Source organism: Phragmites australis, chromosome 9 (assembly GCF_958298935.1).
Source record: "Phragmites australis chromosome 9, lpPhrAust1.1, whole genome shotgun sequence".
NCBI classification, from domain to species: Eukaryota; Viridiplantae; Streptophyta; class Magnoliopsida; order Poales; family Poaceae; genus Phragmites; species Phragmites australis.
Genome location: NC_084929.1, coordinates 31,055,904 through 31,070,053, shown reverse-complemented (window position 1 = coordinate 31,070,053; position 14,150 = coordinate 31,055,904). Strand labels below are relative to the sequence as shown.

The following is a 14,150-nucleotide window of genomic DNA, read 5'->3' as shown; positions in this document are numbered from 1 at the left end:
CAGTCACTAATAGCGGTATTCACAAATATTTTGTATTTATATTTTATTTTTCTCTTATTTTTTTCTCACTTCAGCAGCACTAGAATACGAAATTTGAATTAGACATTAGCGACGAGTCATGGTTATGATGCGTTACTAATGACATTTGGTAAAGAAAGTTAAAAGGATAAAATATCCGATTTGTATTATAATTATGTGATAGAAGAGGTAGTAAGGTGGCTACACGTACGAGGAGTAGGTCGCGGGTTCGATTCCTATGGAACGTAAACATTGAAAACAATGTAAAAAAAATGTTGTGAGGTATATGGGATGAGCCTGCGTTGAGATGACTCGGTGAAAAAAATATTTCTTTTGAATTTTCTTTGTCCAAAAATTATGAAAAATATTTATCGGTCATTAGTGACAAGTCAAGATTACAAACTGTCACTAATATTTACTAATGACTGAACATTAGTGACGGGTCACGTCACTAATAACCTCAATAGTGATGGGTCATCACTCGTCACTAATGATCTATCGTTAGTGACGCGATAAGAGTGACTGATATAGAACCCATCAATAATTATTATCTATCATTAATGATTTTTTTTTTCACGTAGTGATAGTACAACCCCACGATTATTGTTAGTTGCTTTAAGCTGTAAAGGGATTGATACAGTGACCAGAAGGCAGCAATGGCACCATAATTCTTAGTGGAGTCTGGACCAAAGTCCACGGGACAAATTTCTAGGTGATGGCATGCATGCATTTGTACTACTAATAATAGTGATATATGATGTTCATATATGAGAGTAACTTTTTGTGAATAAATCTTTTGGCAGTGTGCCGCAACACTTGGTGTGATTCATGCCTATCCAGTTGGTTGCAACAGGGAGACTTACCTGGGTGTGTGTGGGCGAGCTTGAGGTGTGTGTTCTATTTGTTCTCTTTAAAGAAAAAAGAAAACCATGGATTCACGTACAACTCATTCCAGGCACACGATTTATCTAAAAAAAGTTAGGACGACCAGAAAATCACGTTTTTTTTCTTCCAAATTATTAGTTAGTATTCTCAAACTTGATAGTATGATGTAAGAGGGAAAGGTAGGTAGATATACTAGTACAGTGTAGCGTACTAGCTCGATCAATGATAAGAAAAACAAAATTGCCACGGTTTTGGTGATTGTTTTAGATTCACCCGTGCTTTTGGTGATGAAACAAAACGCAGGAATTTCACAGTAACAGTATAATTCCTGCCAGAACCTAAAATTCCAATCTCCACACAGCTGCTAGCTTGCTCGATCGTGCCGTTTTCCTAGTGCGTGCGTCGTAGAAGAACAGTTCAGAGTTCACGAAATCATCAGCAGACAGTTAGCACTTGGATGACGCTGCCGCCTGCCGGAGCCAAGTTATTGGGGAGTCTGTGGCCATCAAACGGCACCAGTAGCAGTGGCTGCGCGTCCGTTGGAGGATGACCTCACGCCGCCGTTGGCCGTGTTGCACTCCACATCATCACTCGCACCACTGGCGATCTCCGCGGCGGTCACCCCACCACTGGCTCCGTCTCCCTTGGAAGCCATCGGCAGCGCCATCTTGGCGTCCGCATCCTTCTCCTGCGCCTCCTTGTGGTTGCCCCAGAGGACAGAGTAGAGCCCGAACACGATCAGCACGGCGCCGATGACGCCCCCGAGGTAGATCTTCTCGGCGAGGATGAAGGAACCCATGGCGGCGACGATGATCATCATCAGCGGGCTGAACGCCGACGCGAAGACCGGCCCGGTCTTCTGGATCACCAGGCCCTGCACGTAGTACGCGATGCTCGACGTCACGATGCCCTGGAACAAACATGTCGAGAACTCGTCGTTAGCGATGAGATCACGGCGAGGATGGGCTGTATTAGAGAGGGAGATCGGGTTCGGGCGCTGACGGCGTAGGCGGCGGCGAGGAGGTTCATGTCGAAGCCGATGGTCCAGACGGAGGCGCGGCGCTCCATGACGAAGGTGACCACGATGGCCTGCAGCGTGCCGACGAAGCAGATGAGCGTGGTCAGCGACAGATGCGCCGAGTACTGCTTGATGGTGTGCGTTTGCAGGATGAACAAGGAGGCCCAGGCGAGGGTGGCGATGACGACGAACAGCGAGCCGAGGAACCAGTCACTGCTGCTGAGGTCGGCGGCGGCGGCGGGGCCCTCCGCGCCGCCGTGGACGCCGGCCGGCGCGTGCCTGGTCCACGCCAGCTCCATGAGCGGGCCCTTGTAGAGCGTCATCAGCATCGCGCCGGCCACCGTCACTAGCGTGCCGGCGATCTTGGCCTGGCACCTCACCTTCTTCACGTCTAGCTTCTCCATCCTGCACCGTCAAAACAGCATGCACCGTTCAGATGGCCGTTTGCATGTTGGCATGCACATGCAAATAACAGATCATTTCGTCACAGAACTGCACCTGAAGATCACTGCCATCACGAAGGTCATGGCCGGCAGGATGTTGCTCATTGCGCAGGCGAACGTCGGGCCGGTGAACTTCAGCCCGGCGTAGTAGAAGTTCTGGTCGATCACCGGTCTGCAGCAACAGCAGGTGAAACCAACGTGTCACTCACGGGAAGATAATCTATTAGCTACGTGGCATGTCGCCGTCTAGGCGTCTAGCAAATATGCAGAGGCGCCAACAGGCAACAAGCAGAGCAGAGCACCACTAACCCGAGCAGAGCAAGGACGAAGATTTGCCAGAAGATGGACCACGTCATCTTGGGCCTCATCTTCCTGCCATTTCCCGGAGTTGCATCGCGATCAGCGTCAATGCATGATCAACTACGATCAAGTGCACATAAAGGAGAGCACGGCTGCAAGGTAGGTACCTCTCGAGGACGAGGGCGAACGGGGCGATGGAGAGCGTGGCGAAGGCGTGGCGGTAGACGACGAGCACGTAGTGGCTCATGCCCTGGTTGAGGGAGACCTTGGTGAGCACGTTCATGCCGGCGTAGCCGAACTGCAGGGAGATCATGGCGGCGTAAGGCTTCGCCTTCTCCAAGAACCCGCCGTACCGCGCCATGGCGATCCAACTAACAGTGTCTTCTGTATGCAGCAAGCTAAAGACGGCTGGATCAGAGCTTCGCAGGGCAGGAGGACGGCAATGGCAGGCGTTCGTTGAGCTCAGAGAGCATGGGACTTCGAGCTGGAATGGGGAGAGCTGATCACTCTACTTATAGGGTCGTGTCTGAGTGACCATGTGAGTAAGGTGGGCCCGTGCATTGCTGGATTCGTATATTCCGAAAATGTAGGCCTGTCTGATTAGTGGCTTCCGAGTAGAATTCCGGCAGGGCCCAGTTTTAGAGAAAGGAGAAGAGACCAATGTATTCTGCTAGTGGGTTTCTACGTGGAGCAGAGCAACTCGTCGGAGCTAACTGATGACAATTCACATGCTTATTCTCCTTGATGAAATGCGTGCAAAGTTTTTGCGTGTTCTCGAAAAATAATTCACCTGGTTACTTTGGTGGAGATCTGGATGTCTGTGTAAATCACATCTTCTGATCTTCTCCTAACAGAACTATGCAGAGATGATATTACCTTACAGTTAAAAAAAAAGTATGTGCAGATGTGAACAAAATGGACTGTTTATGCCTGCCGTCTTCCTTTCCAAAAGAACAACAATGGTCAGGAGTCCGGCAAATTCATGGGTTCCAGGTATAGATACAGTCATGCAAACCTTGCCTTTACCATGGTGAGCGCGGCTGCGGATAGCTGCATCTCAAAACAGCAACGGAAAGGAAAGGAGAAGCTTTTGAGTTCTGTCCATGGCAATTGGCACATCATGAAGAATAGTGCTCGTTGCCTACCGACTTATCAGGCGCTAACAACCGAACAAATTCATCTCGGCTACTTTTTCGAAAGAGTTTTGAAAGTAATTAATCGCAGCAAAAGAACAACAAATACATGCACGGCCTCTTCGTATGGAAGGCGTTCAGGTCCACAATGCTTCAGGTGCAGAACTCCGAGCATTTTCTCTTGCGCTCTTTTGCTGTCCGCGTCAGTCACGCACTCACGCCCGTATCTGCTCTGCCTCAGCTCAGACACTCCCCAAGTGAAACCATACTTGGCTTGATCATCCATCCATGCATACAATAATAGAACACCACAACCAATTCGCACTCAACTTTCTAACAGTACCAACCTCTCTATGCAAAGTCATATTGCTCCTTTTCTTTCTGTTTTTCATTGAAAGATATTACAGTAATCGAAAGACTCAAAAGGTATCATAGCACCAAGAACGTATAAAACTTTACTCCCTCCAATCACAAATATTTGAGGTAGGTTTGATCATGATTTTATTTTAGAATGCATTTGTGAAATCCAATAAAGTTACAATGTTATGAAATTGCATTTCAAAAGAATTCAACACAGATAATTTCCATGTTCTCAATTTATATATTTTAAATGATACTAATAGCCAAAGCTCAATAAGTTTGACCAAACGCTTATTCAGTGTCGTGTGATTGTGACTGAACGGAGTAACTAAGATAGACTTCTGCATCGGAGTGTCATTTGCCGGAGACGATGAAGAATAAGTTGTGGAGAAAGATGACATTGGGTTGAGGGAGGCCCGTGGGAGGGGGATGTGGTCGCGGTCAGACTTTGATGGTGCCGGTGCAGTGCCGACGAGGCACCTGGGCGGCAGCACGTGGGGAGGGGCGGGCGGAAGCGGCACCGCGGGGAAGAATTGGGGTTGATGGCGGTTTCAACTGACTCGATCTAGAAAAGGGGAAGGTGGGGACGGAGATATGGAGGGATACATGTCAGCCATCTAGACTACCGTTGTTTACATCCAATGGTCTAGAAATCGACTGAAACAACTCTTAATATATAGACTCGTCCTAAAATATATTAATAGCCAAAGCTTTATAAGTTTAACTGAAATCTTATCTAAAATGTCATGTAATTGTGACTGGACGAAGTAACTAAGATGTCATGAGCCGTGGCATGTTAGACAGCAAACAGCTGTTGGGCATCATCAGGTATGCAGAGCACTTAGAGCACTCTGGAAAAGAGGAGCATTATTTTGCATGCGTCACGTAAGTCGAATCCAGCGAATCCGGCTGCCTTTCGATTTAACTACTGATTCGCCGCTGACCAACCCCGGGATTGCAGGTAGGCACGCACAACGGCAGTGGCGAGTGACTGGCTCTCTGATTCGGATTTTAGGTGGGGGAGAATGATGCGCAACGGTTTAATTTGGCAACTTTTATGGCCAAATGTTGCTACTTTTTAAGTAGTGCATGGCATGAAACATTCGAGTATGCCAGCTCACTGTTGGAGTTCCATCGTCAGTAGAAATGATGTCCAGTTGCTTACTAGCGGTGTGGTCAGAGCGATGCGGATAAATATCACTTATCATGTATGCTATTATATTTTTTTTTCTCAGAGTCGGTGTCAAACATATATAATATTGGATAATCAATTTCTCCATCCCACATTTGTTCTAAAAACTTCCGATCGGACAGAAATTAACCATTTTATTTGCATCTTACCATAGGTCATTGGATAATAAGGGTGCACTCAGAGTGAGCACGGAGATATTTATAGCTAAGATACGAAAACAAGAGTGCTCGGTATTCTGTATCTACTAATATGTGATAATGTATGAATCTATGGTGTTTTTAAGTGAAATCACAAAAGGCTTCCCCGTAATACTGAAAGAACAATGACTCTATTATTGGATCAATGTGATTTTGGTGATTAATATAAGCATAGTCAATGAAGCTAACATTATTTACTAGTATGCAAGGTTTAGTCACATGAATGATATGTGATGAACTTAGGGTTCCAGACACCTCAAAGCGATAATCATTAAGGTCAAAGATGAGCTTCATGAAGATATAAAGATATATTATTTAGACAAGTGATCATGATGTTAACAGTATCATTATGTAGATAAGTTTATTTTTTAGTCGTACTATAAAGAGGGATTTAAGTTTAGTAGTTTGATTTAGTATCTTTATGTTAGTTACTTAGTAGGTGATGCACACTAGATTTAGCTAGTTTTATTAGACCAAAGGAAGACCCAAAGTATAAGGAAGAGAAGCTGTGGAAGACAGGACTTGAGTTAGTTTGAATTGGACAAGTCCCCTTGGAAGTTTCGCATGATAAGGTCATATCACCATATGATACGGTGACTTTGGGACTGAGCCAACAGAAGACCATCCAGGGTTTGAGAGCAATCACCACATGGCGCAATGTCACCGCATGTTATACCTAGTGATACAACACACCGTAACTCAGTTGCAGAGAGGTTGCGGGTCAAGTCCTCAAGCACTTCCAGTCACTGCATGATGCGGTGGGCTCTGACAAGGCTTCAACAGTCAAATTTTAGACTGTTGGAAAGGGGGTCACCACATGTTACGGTGACTAGGGATTTCATAGATTCCTTCTCAACGACTAGTTTTGGGGATTGGCTCTATATATACCTCATCCACCAGGCATTTGAGATTGCTCACTCTTGCCATAAGGCATACACATATATTGGAGAGGGTTTGAGTCACCTTGAAGTTGAAGATCAAGGCAATTAGCATAAGATTAAAGACTTGATTAGTGCTAGTTTAGGCCTAGTGTACATCTAGCTAGGTGATTAGCTTAGAGTTGGATCAAGTGAGTGATACTTGATTAGTGTTAATTTAGGCCTAGTGTGGATCTAGTTAAGTGATTAGCTTAGAGTTAGATTAAGTGAGTGATCTACACTTATCACTCTTACTTTTTTTCATGCACCTAGATGGTTTGGCGGTGGTGAGTCTTGCAAGACCCTCCAACCAGATTTGTAGAGCGACTGCAAGTGTTGTGAGTGGGAGGAGTGACTCATGCTGGAGTGACAAAGCACTACCATAGTGAAGACGATAGTGAGCATCCGAGTGCGTCTAATAGAAGAACCACCGGTGTGTGGGAAGCTCTAACGACAAGAGCCACAGAGGTATCCGATCGGAAAGCTTGATCCTTGCTAGGGGCTCCAACGTGGACTAGTGGTAAGAGACAACTCACCAATACGATGAGAAAAAGTCGTTATACCGAGTTTGCATTCTGCATCTTATTTACTTTCCGTACCTACTTATTGTACCATTTTGTCTTCTACGTCTACCTTTCCTAGAATTGCAAGTGTAGTTATTAGGATTGGAACTTAGGATGCAAAACTTTATTACGATAAAGTAGCTATATTAAATAAATTTAGAGGACATTTAGATAGAAATTGATTTAATTTCATCCTATTATTTTGAGCCGATTAGTTTTTAGAAATCCTAATTCACCCCACCCCTCTTAAAGTGTCATCGATCACCTCTGAACAGATAGCACTCATCATGTATCCTACCCTACAATTTTTTTCATGGACATCTAGTTTTACAATTTTATATTTTTAAAATATAAAAATAAAAATGCTCGCTAGTTGTTGCCTGTGACTTGCCACACCGGTTCATTTCGGACCAATAGTTACTGCCCAGGACCAAGCCCAGTGTAGCCTTGACGTTCCGGTCTAGGCCGGGTTTTCCAAACATTCCTGGAATTTTTTTTATATATTTTATTTCTTTAATATTTTTAAGAATATATGACCGTTTCAAAAAATCGTAGGTCTAACCTATAGTCATCCGTCCAATGGATGAGAACAAGGTCTCGCTCGTTGAACGGGTGAGATCTTGTGGGTCCCAGCAATCAGAGAAATAAATAACCGGAGAGAGGAAGATCTCGTCCGTTTAGCGGGCGAGACCTTGTTCTCGCCCGTTGAACTGGCGAGACCTTTATGTCGCTCGTTCAGCGGGCGAGAACTTGATATCGCTCGCTCTAGCGAATTAAATTATCCAAAGGTGTGCGCTCATGAGCCCATGCTAAAGTCTCGGGTCTGGGAGCTAGAGCAGGAGTAGGGTTCGGGGTAGGAAGCTAGAAAATTTTTATTTTTTAATTTAACTTCTTTGTATACGGTAATTTGAAAATTAGTGCATATTCATTCAACGAGAAATGTTAGTTATGCATATAGTTTAGATAGTGGTTATTGTTTTAAAATTTTTGGGTCAGCTCATATGATGGCCGTTTCCCCAGCACCAGATCCACAGTTCCCTCCGCAATACCTGCCTCCACCTCTGGCATACTACTGGCCTATGCCCCAGCTTCCTGCACAACATGTCCCGTTCCAGTTGCCTGCACCCCCTACTACTCCACCCCCACAGCAGGTCGGGGAAGGTGCTACTTCTTTGACTCCTGCCGAAATCTACACCATGCCTACCACCTCTTCTCTTGGTCGCCCAGACGTGGTCTCAGGTATCATTCCTGTTGATTCATATGATGCCTTTTTGTTCGATTCCGGGGCTACCTTTTCGTTCGTTTCCACCGATTTCGTTAGAAGGGCTAATATATCCAGTCGAGAAATATCCCAGTCTGTTCAAGTGAGTTCTCCGGGAGATATGGTATTTAGCTCGGTGGTATGTTCAGGTTGTGTGGTATCCATAGAAGGCAATGACTTTGTAGTCAACCTGATGGTAATTCCCTTACCAGTGTTTGATGTCATTCTTGGCATGGACTGCTTGCAACGGTACCAGGCCGTGATATCTTATTTCTAGAAGACCGTACCTTGGAAGCACCATCAGGCGGGACGATAATTTTTCAGGCAAGTACACCCTCGGATTTCTTATATGTATTGTCAAGCTTATTTCCAGGTCAGTGTTATGTGAAGTCCAGATTTCTTTAGGCTTTAACTGAGAAGCTAGATTTACCCTTAGAGATTGAAGAAATTCCTGCGGTTCGAGATTATCCTGATGTCTTTCCTGCTGAGCTACCAGGAATGCCGCCCAAGCGCGAAGTGATGTTCCGTATTGATCTCATGCCTGGTACTCGCCCTATTTCAATTGCACCCTACCAATTGGCTCGTCTATTTCAGGAAGAGTTGAGGAAACAATTGGATGATTTGTTGGCTAAGAAGCTAATTCGGCGGAGTGTGTCGCCTTGGTGAGCTCCCGTTCTATTTACCAAGAAGAAGGATGGAAGTTGGCGTATGTGTGTGGACTATCATGGCTTGAACATGGTAACTATCAAGAATAAGTATCCCTTGCCCTACATTGATGAGTTGTTTGACCGGCTGAAAGGAGCCAGCGTGTTCTCCAAGATTGATTTACAATCGAGGTACAACCAGATTCCAGTGCGGGAAGAGGATATTGAGAAAATGGCATTTGCCACGATGTATGGACACTATGAGTTTAGAGTTATGTCCTTCGGACTCACTAATGCACCTGCTTATTTCATGGAGACGATGAACGACATGCTACATCAATTTGAGGATTTCATGGTGGTATTCATTGATGACATTCTCATTTTCTCCAAGACCGAAGAAGAGCATGAACAACACCTGAGGAAAGTGCTCAAGACCCTGCGAGATGAGATGTTCTATGCTAAGTTGAAGAAGTGTGAGTTCTGGCTTTCTGAGGTCAGTTTCTTGGGACATGTTATTAATCAACAAGGTATCTTAGTTGATCCAAGCAAGATTTTCATAGTGGTAGAATGGGGAAGGCTGACTAATGTCCGGGAGGTGAGGAGTTTCCTGGGCATGGCAGGTTACTACCGACATTTTGTGAATGATTTCTCGATCATTGCCAAGCCTATTACCACGCTCACTAAAAAGAATGTGAAGTTCAAGTGGACTGAGGACTTTGAGCGTAGTTTTCAAGTATTGAAGGAGAGGTTAGTGACCGCTCCTATCCTTACCCTTCCAGAGCCTGGCAGATGTTTCACTGTTTATTCTGATGCCTCCCGAGTAGGATTTGGATGCGTCCTTATGCAAGATGGGAAGGCAATTTCCTATGCTTCAAGACAATTGAAAGGGCATGAAGAAGACTATCCCACACATGACCTAGAACTTGCTGTTGTAGTGTTTGCCTTGAAAATATGGAGGTATTATCTATACAGGGAATCTTGTGACATCTTCACTAACCATAAGAGTTTGAAGTACATCTTCACTCAGAAGGATCTCAATTTAAGGCAAAGAAGATGGTTAGAGTTGATCAAGAACTATGACCTCAATATCCAGTATACGCCAGGCAAGGATAATGTGGTGGTCGATGCTTTGAGCCGCAATAATGTTCCTCCAACCTTGAGTTGTTCGATAACGGAGATTGAACGGATGGGTATTTCATATTGTTGTGCTGGAGTGACAGAATATGAGATGCATGCCATTGTTGAGTCTGTCATACCGGAGCATGTGATGCATGCACAACAACATGTTCGTTTATTACAAGAGGTAAAAACACGTATTAGAGAAGGGAAAGTGGGAAATTTTGCTTTGGATGCTTTCGAAGTGATACGATTTCGTGGTCGCTTTTGTGTGCCATAGAAATCCCAGGTCAAAGAAGATATACTTAGAGAGGCTCATCGCACGTCGTACACAGTACACCCTAGCAAGAATAAGATGTACCATGACCTAAAGAAAAGCTTTTGGTGGAAGAGGATGAAGGTAGATGTGGTGAAATACGTGGCTTCATGTGGGGTTTGCCAGTGAGTTAAGGCTGAGCACAAGCGTCCTCCTGGGAAATTGCAACCAATAGAGGTTCCTCTGTGGCCTGGGATGACATCGCTATAGATTTCGTGGTTGGACTACCTCGTACCCCACGAGGAAAAGATGCTATATGGGTCGTAGTGGACCGTCTTAGTAAAGTGGTGCACTTCATCCCTATCCGATCCACTAATTCATCCAATGATTTGGTCTCATTCTATATGCGCGAGATAGTGCGGTTGCATGGAGTTCCACGCTCCATTATTTCCGACCGAGATGCTAAGTTTTTCTCTAAGCTATGGGGAGGCTTGCAAAGTGCCTTGGGTACTAAGTTGAGACTTAGAACTACCTTTCACCCTCAGACGGATGGACAATCCAAATGTACCATCCAGACCCTTGAAGACATGTTACGATCTTATGTTCTATCCTGGAAAGGCAGTTGGGAAGGACATTTGCCACTAGTGGAGTTTGCCTACAATAATAGTTATCATTCAAGCATCCGTACCGCACCTTTTGAGTCTCTTTATGGACGGAAGTGTAGATCACCACTTTGTTGGGATGAAGTAGGTGAGAGAGTAGTATTAGGACCATATTGGGTTTAGCAGTCAACGCAACACGTCGCTGAAATATGGCAACACATGTTAACTGCCCAGAGCAGGCAGAAGAGCTATGTGGATGTTAGGAAACGGGATTTGGAATTTCAGGTGGGCGATGAGGTACTCCTCAAGGTATCCCCTACCAAGGGTATTGTGAGATTCGGTACCAAAGGGAAGCTCAGTCCAATGTACGTTGCATGAGTTAGGAAGCTAGCTTATCAACTGAAGCTACCCGAGCGATGAGAGGCGTGCATGACGTCTTCCATGTATCCATGTTGCGAAAGTATTTGAGAGATCTTGAACATCATATAACCTTAGAATCAGTGAGTATTGAGCAGAACCTGACATTTGAATCCTGGCCTGTGAGGATTCTGGAAAAGTTTGAAAGAGTATTGACGCGTAAGACGCTCAAGTTTTTCAACATTCTCTGGACAAATCAGACTGAACATGAAGCAACATGGGTGCCTGAGTCACACATGCGTGAGAAATATCCAGAGTTGTTCATGTCCAACGTCTAGAAGTATTCTTATTCATATCAAGTTGTTCCCTCTCCGTGAGTACTGTAAATGATGAATTCGAGGTCGAATTCTATTGAAGGGGGAGGGGGGATATAATACCCAAGTTTTGGGAGATGTAGTGTGCAAAATGTAATACGAAAATTATGAAAGAAACGGTGTTTACCGTGCGAATTTCAAATGGGTGAAAAGTGGTTTTTTCGATTCGTAGCTCGGATGAACGATCAGAGATTGCGGTTGCGTAGATCTCGTTGAGGCGAATCCATTTTGCTATTCAAACATCCGTTTTGGACATCCGGTGAATCGTAGCGAGTCCAATAAATTTAGATTATTGGTTTAATAGAAAAAAAAAGGGCAGACGACTGACTTAGTCGGCCGACCGCCACATAAAAAGGGCCGAGCCCAATCCCGTTCGGACCCATGCGCACACGCACCCAAGCCCAAACCCTAACCCTAACCCTAGTGCATTCGCCATCGGCCACCGCCGCCCCTCGCCCTTCGTCACCACGCCGTCGTGTCGTCTCGGCTCAGCCGCCGCGCTGTGGCTCCGCTTTGCCATGTCGTGCCGCCTCTCGTCGATTGTCACTCTCGTGCTCGCGTCATGCCACCTTTCAGCCGTCCGACCGCGCCACCATCCGCTGCACTGGCCACTGACGCCGCCGTCTCCGGTCATCGCTTGCGTCAGGCACCGCACCTCGCCCTTCGTGGCTCACGGTTGCCGTCCCATGCTCGGTGTCTCTGCTGCGCTGTGCTGCTGCTATGAGAGGGAGGCAAGCAACCGAGATGAAAAGAAGAAAAAGGAAAGAAAGAAATAGAAAAGATAAAGAAGAAAAAGGAAAGAAAGAAAAAGAAAAGAGAAAGAAGAAAAAGGAGGAAGAAGGAAGAAGGGGTTTTTTCTGGGGATTCCGTTGGATCTGTCGTCGGTTTGTGTTTTACATAACAAGGGTAACATCTTCGTAATCCCTAGCTACTCGTTGATAAACTTAGAGATCAATTTTGTCATTGGTCGCATGATTGGAGGCTTAACCGTCTAGCAACGAGAGTAAATTCGAAGGGTGGCAATGAGTGGAGCTAGTTCCGGCTTTGTGTTTAAAGTGACGGTCATAGGTCTCGTCGATATCATTCTAGTGGCGTGATCTTGTTCAATTTGGAGAAACGATTTAGGAGAAACATTCAAAGCAGTGTGCTATGTAGTAGGTTTTTCTCGACGCAGTAACTCAATTATCAGTTTTTGACCTACTTAGGGTAAGATGTCACCTAAGTCGTAAACGCAAAGTTGTAGGAAATTCCCTGAAGATGCTTCAGTTGTAATGCCTTACTATCGTTGGTTAAGCGGAACGACTGTTACAGCTCGGTCAGCAAGCAACCCCGTGTGTTAGTCGAATTCCCGAGAAAAAGGTAGAATCGGGATTTTGGGGTTCGGCTAGAGAGAGAAGTTCTGACATCTAACGTTTAGTCACGTGCTCATTTGGGACGACTTCTGAGTACGATCTTGTTCCTCAGGTTTTGGAAGTGTAGGTGATAGCGGTGTGAGACTGACTTCTCGCTACGGTTAAGGCAAGTGCATGATGAACCCATGATTAGCTTGCTTTGCTTGACAAATATTTTACTGATTCCGTTCAATTGTGTTTATTTAATATTTGAATTTTCCCATATTCACATGACAGGAAGTTCAAGAATGAGTTATGTCAGTATTTCAGTTTTAAGTTATTCCAATTTTATCTATCATTCATGGTCCAATGTTACCGGAAAATTTGATTCTTATGTTCATGATCCTATGAGTGAGTGCTGGATCCACTTGCTCGGCTTTACCGGTAAATGTAAAGGAAATTCAAGACGGTCTGTATCGACGGAAACTATTATCTTCTTGCTGTTTCAAGAAAAAAAGAAGGAAAAACTCAGTGTTTTTCGTTCTTCTTTGACGCTGTTGATGTGTCCGTTCTTCCAGTTTCGTAACTGAGCTTGCCGAGTGTTTTTACTCATACTTGTGTTTTATTTGGTTTTTACGTACCTCTGCTCGTGACATGTTCAGAATGGGAAATAGCATCACATAATGGTAAGTGATCATACTTAAATCACTTTATAGTTGTATTTATAACTATTTAGCACCGTACTTAGTTATCTTGGTCAGTTTGCAGCTTGTGGCTGCTTCTGGTATAGTGTAATGAGTCTTTGAGTGTTTTGGGTATTAGTTTTAGACTGTTATGTTTACTTTCCGTTTATATATATTTTGTCTGTGATTAATGCGTTTTTTCTGTTTGGAAGTAGTCAGAAAAGTAGTAAAGATAAAGAAAACTCTGCCGAAATTTTTTATAACTTTTGAACATGTTAGGTTTAGATGAGAGTCGGTAGTAATCCAGATTTATCGAAATCCTAGGGTTACAACATCCCCTTCATGGCACTCCAAGAACACCATGCCGATCCGAACGGAGAAGGCTACATGGGATGGCTGGACGCACAGCCAGCGGGCTCCGTGCTGTACGTCTCGCTCGGCAGCTTCCTCTCGGTGTCATCCGCCCAGCTCGACGAGATCGCCGTCGGCCTGGCCGAGAG

At 44.9% G+C, this 14,150-nt stretch overlaps 2 protein-coding genes across 2 annotated transcripts in view; one reads left to right on the top strand and one right to left on the bottom strand.

Moving 5' to 3' along the window:
- Positions 1–14,150, top strand: part of LOC133929134 (cysteine proteinase inhibitor-like) — a 75,034-nt gene that overhangs the window by 22,146 nt on the left and 38,738 nt on the right. The window lies entirely within an intron of this gene.
- On the bottom strand, positions 1,105–3,124 carry LOC133929848 (WAT1-related protein At5g07050-like). The gene is made up of 5 exons (XM_062376607.1): positions 2,832–3,124; positions 2,674–2,736; positions 2,420–2,536; positions 1,906–2,326; positions 1,105–1,813 (listed from the first exon to the last, which is right to left on the bottom strand). Exons 1-5 carry the CDS (start codon positions 3,023–3,025, stop codon positions 1,409–1,411), a joined length of 1,200 nt encoding a protein of 399 aa, XP_062232591.1. The 5' UTR covers positions 3,026–3,124; the 3' UTR covers positions 1,105–1,408.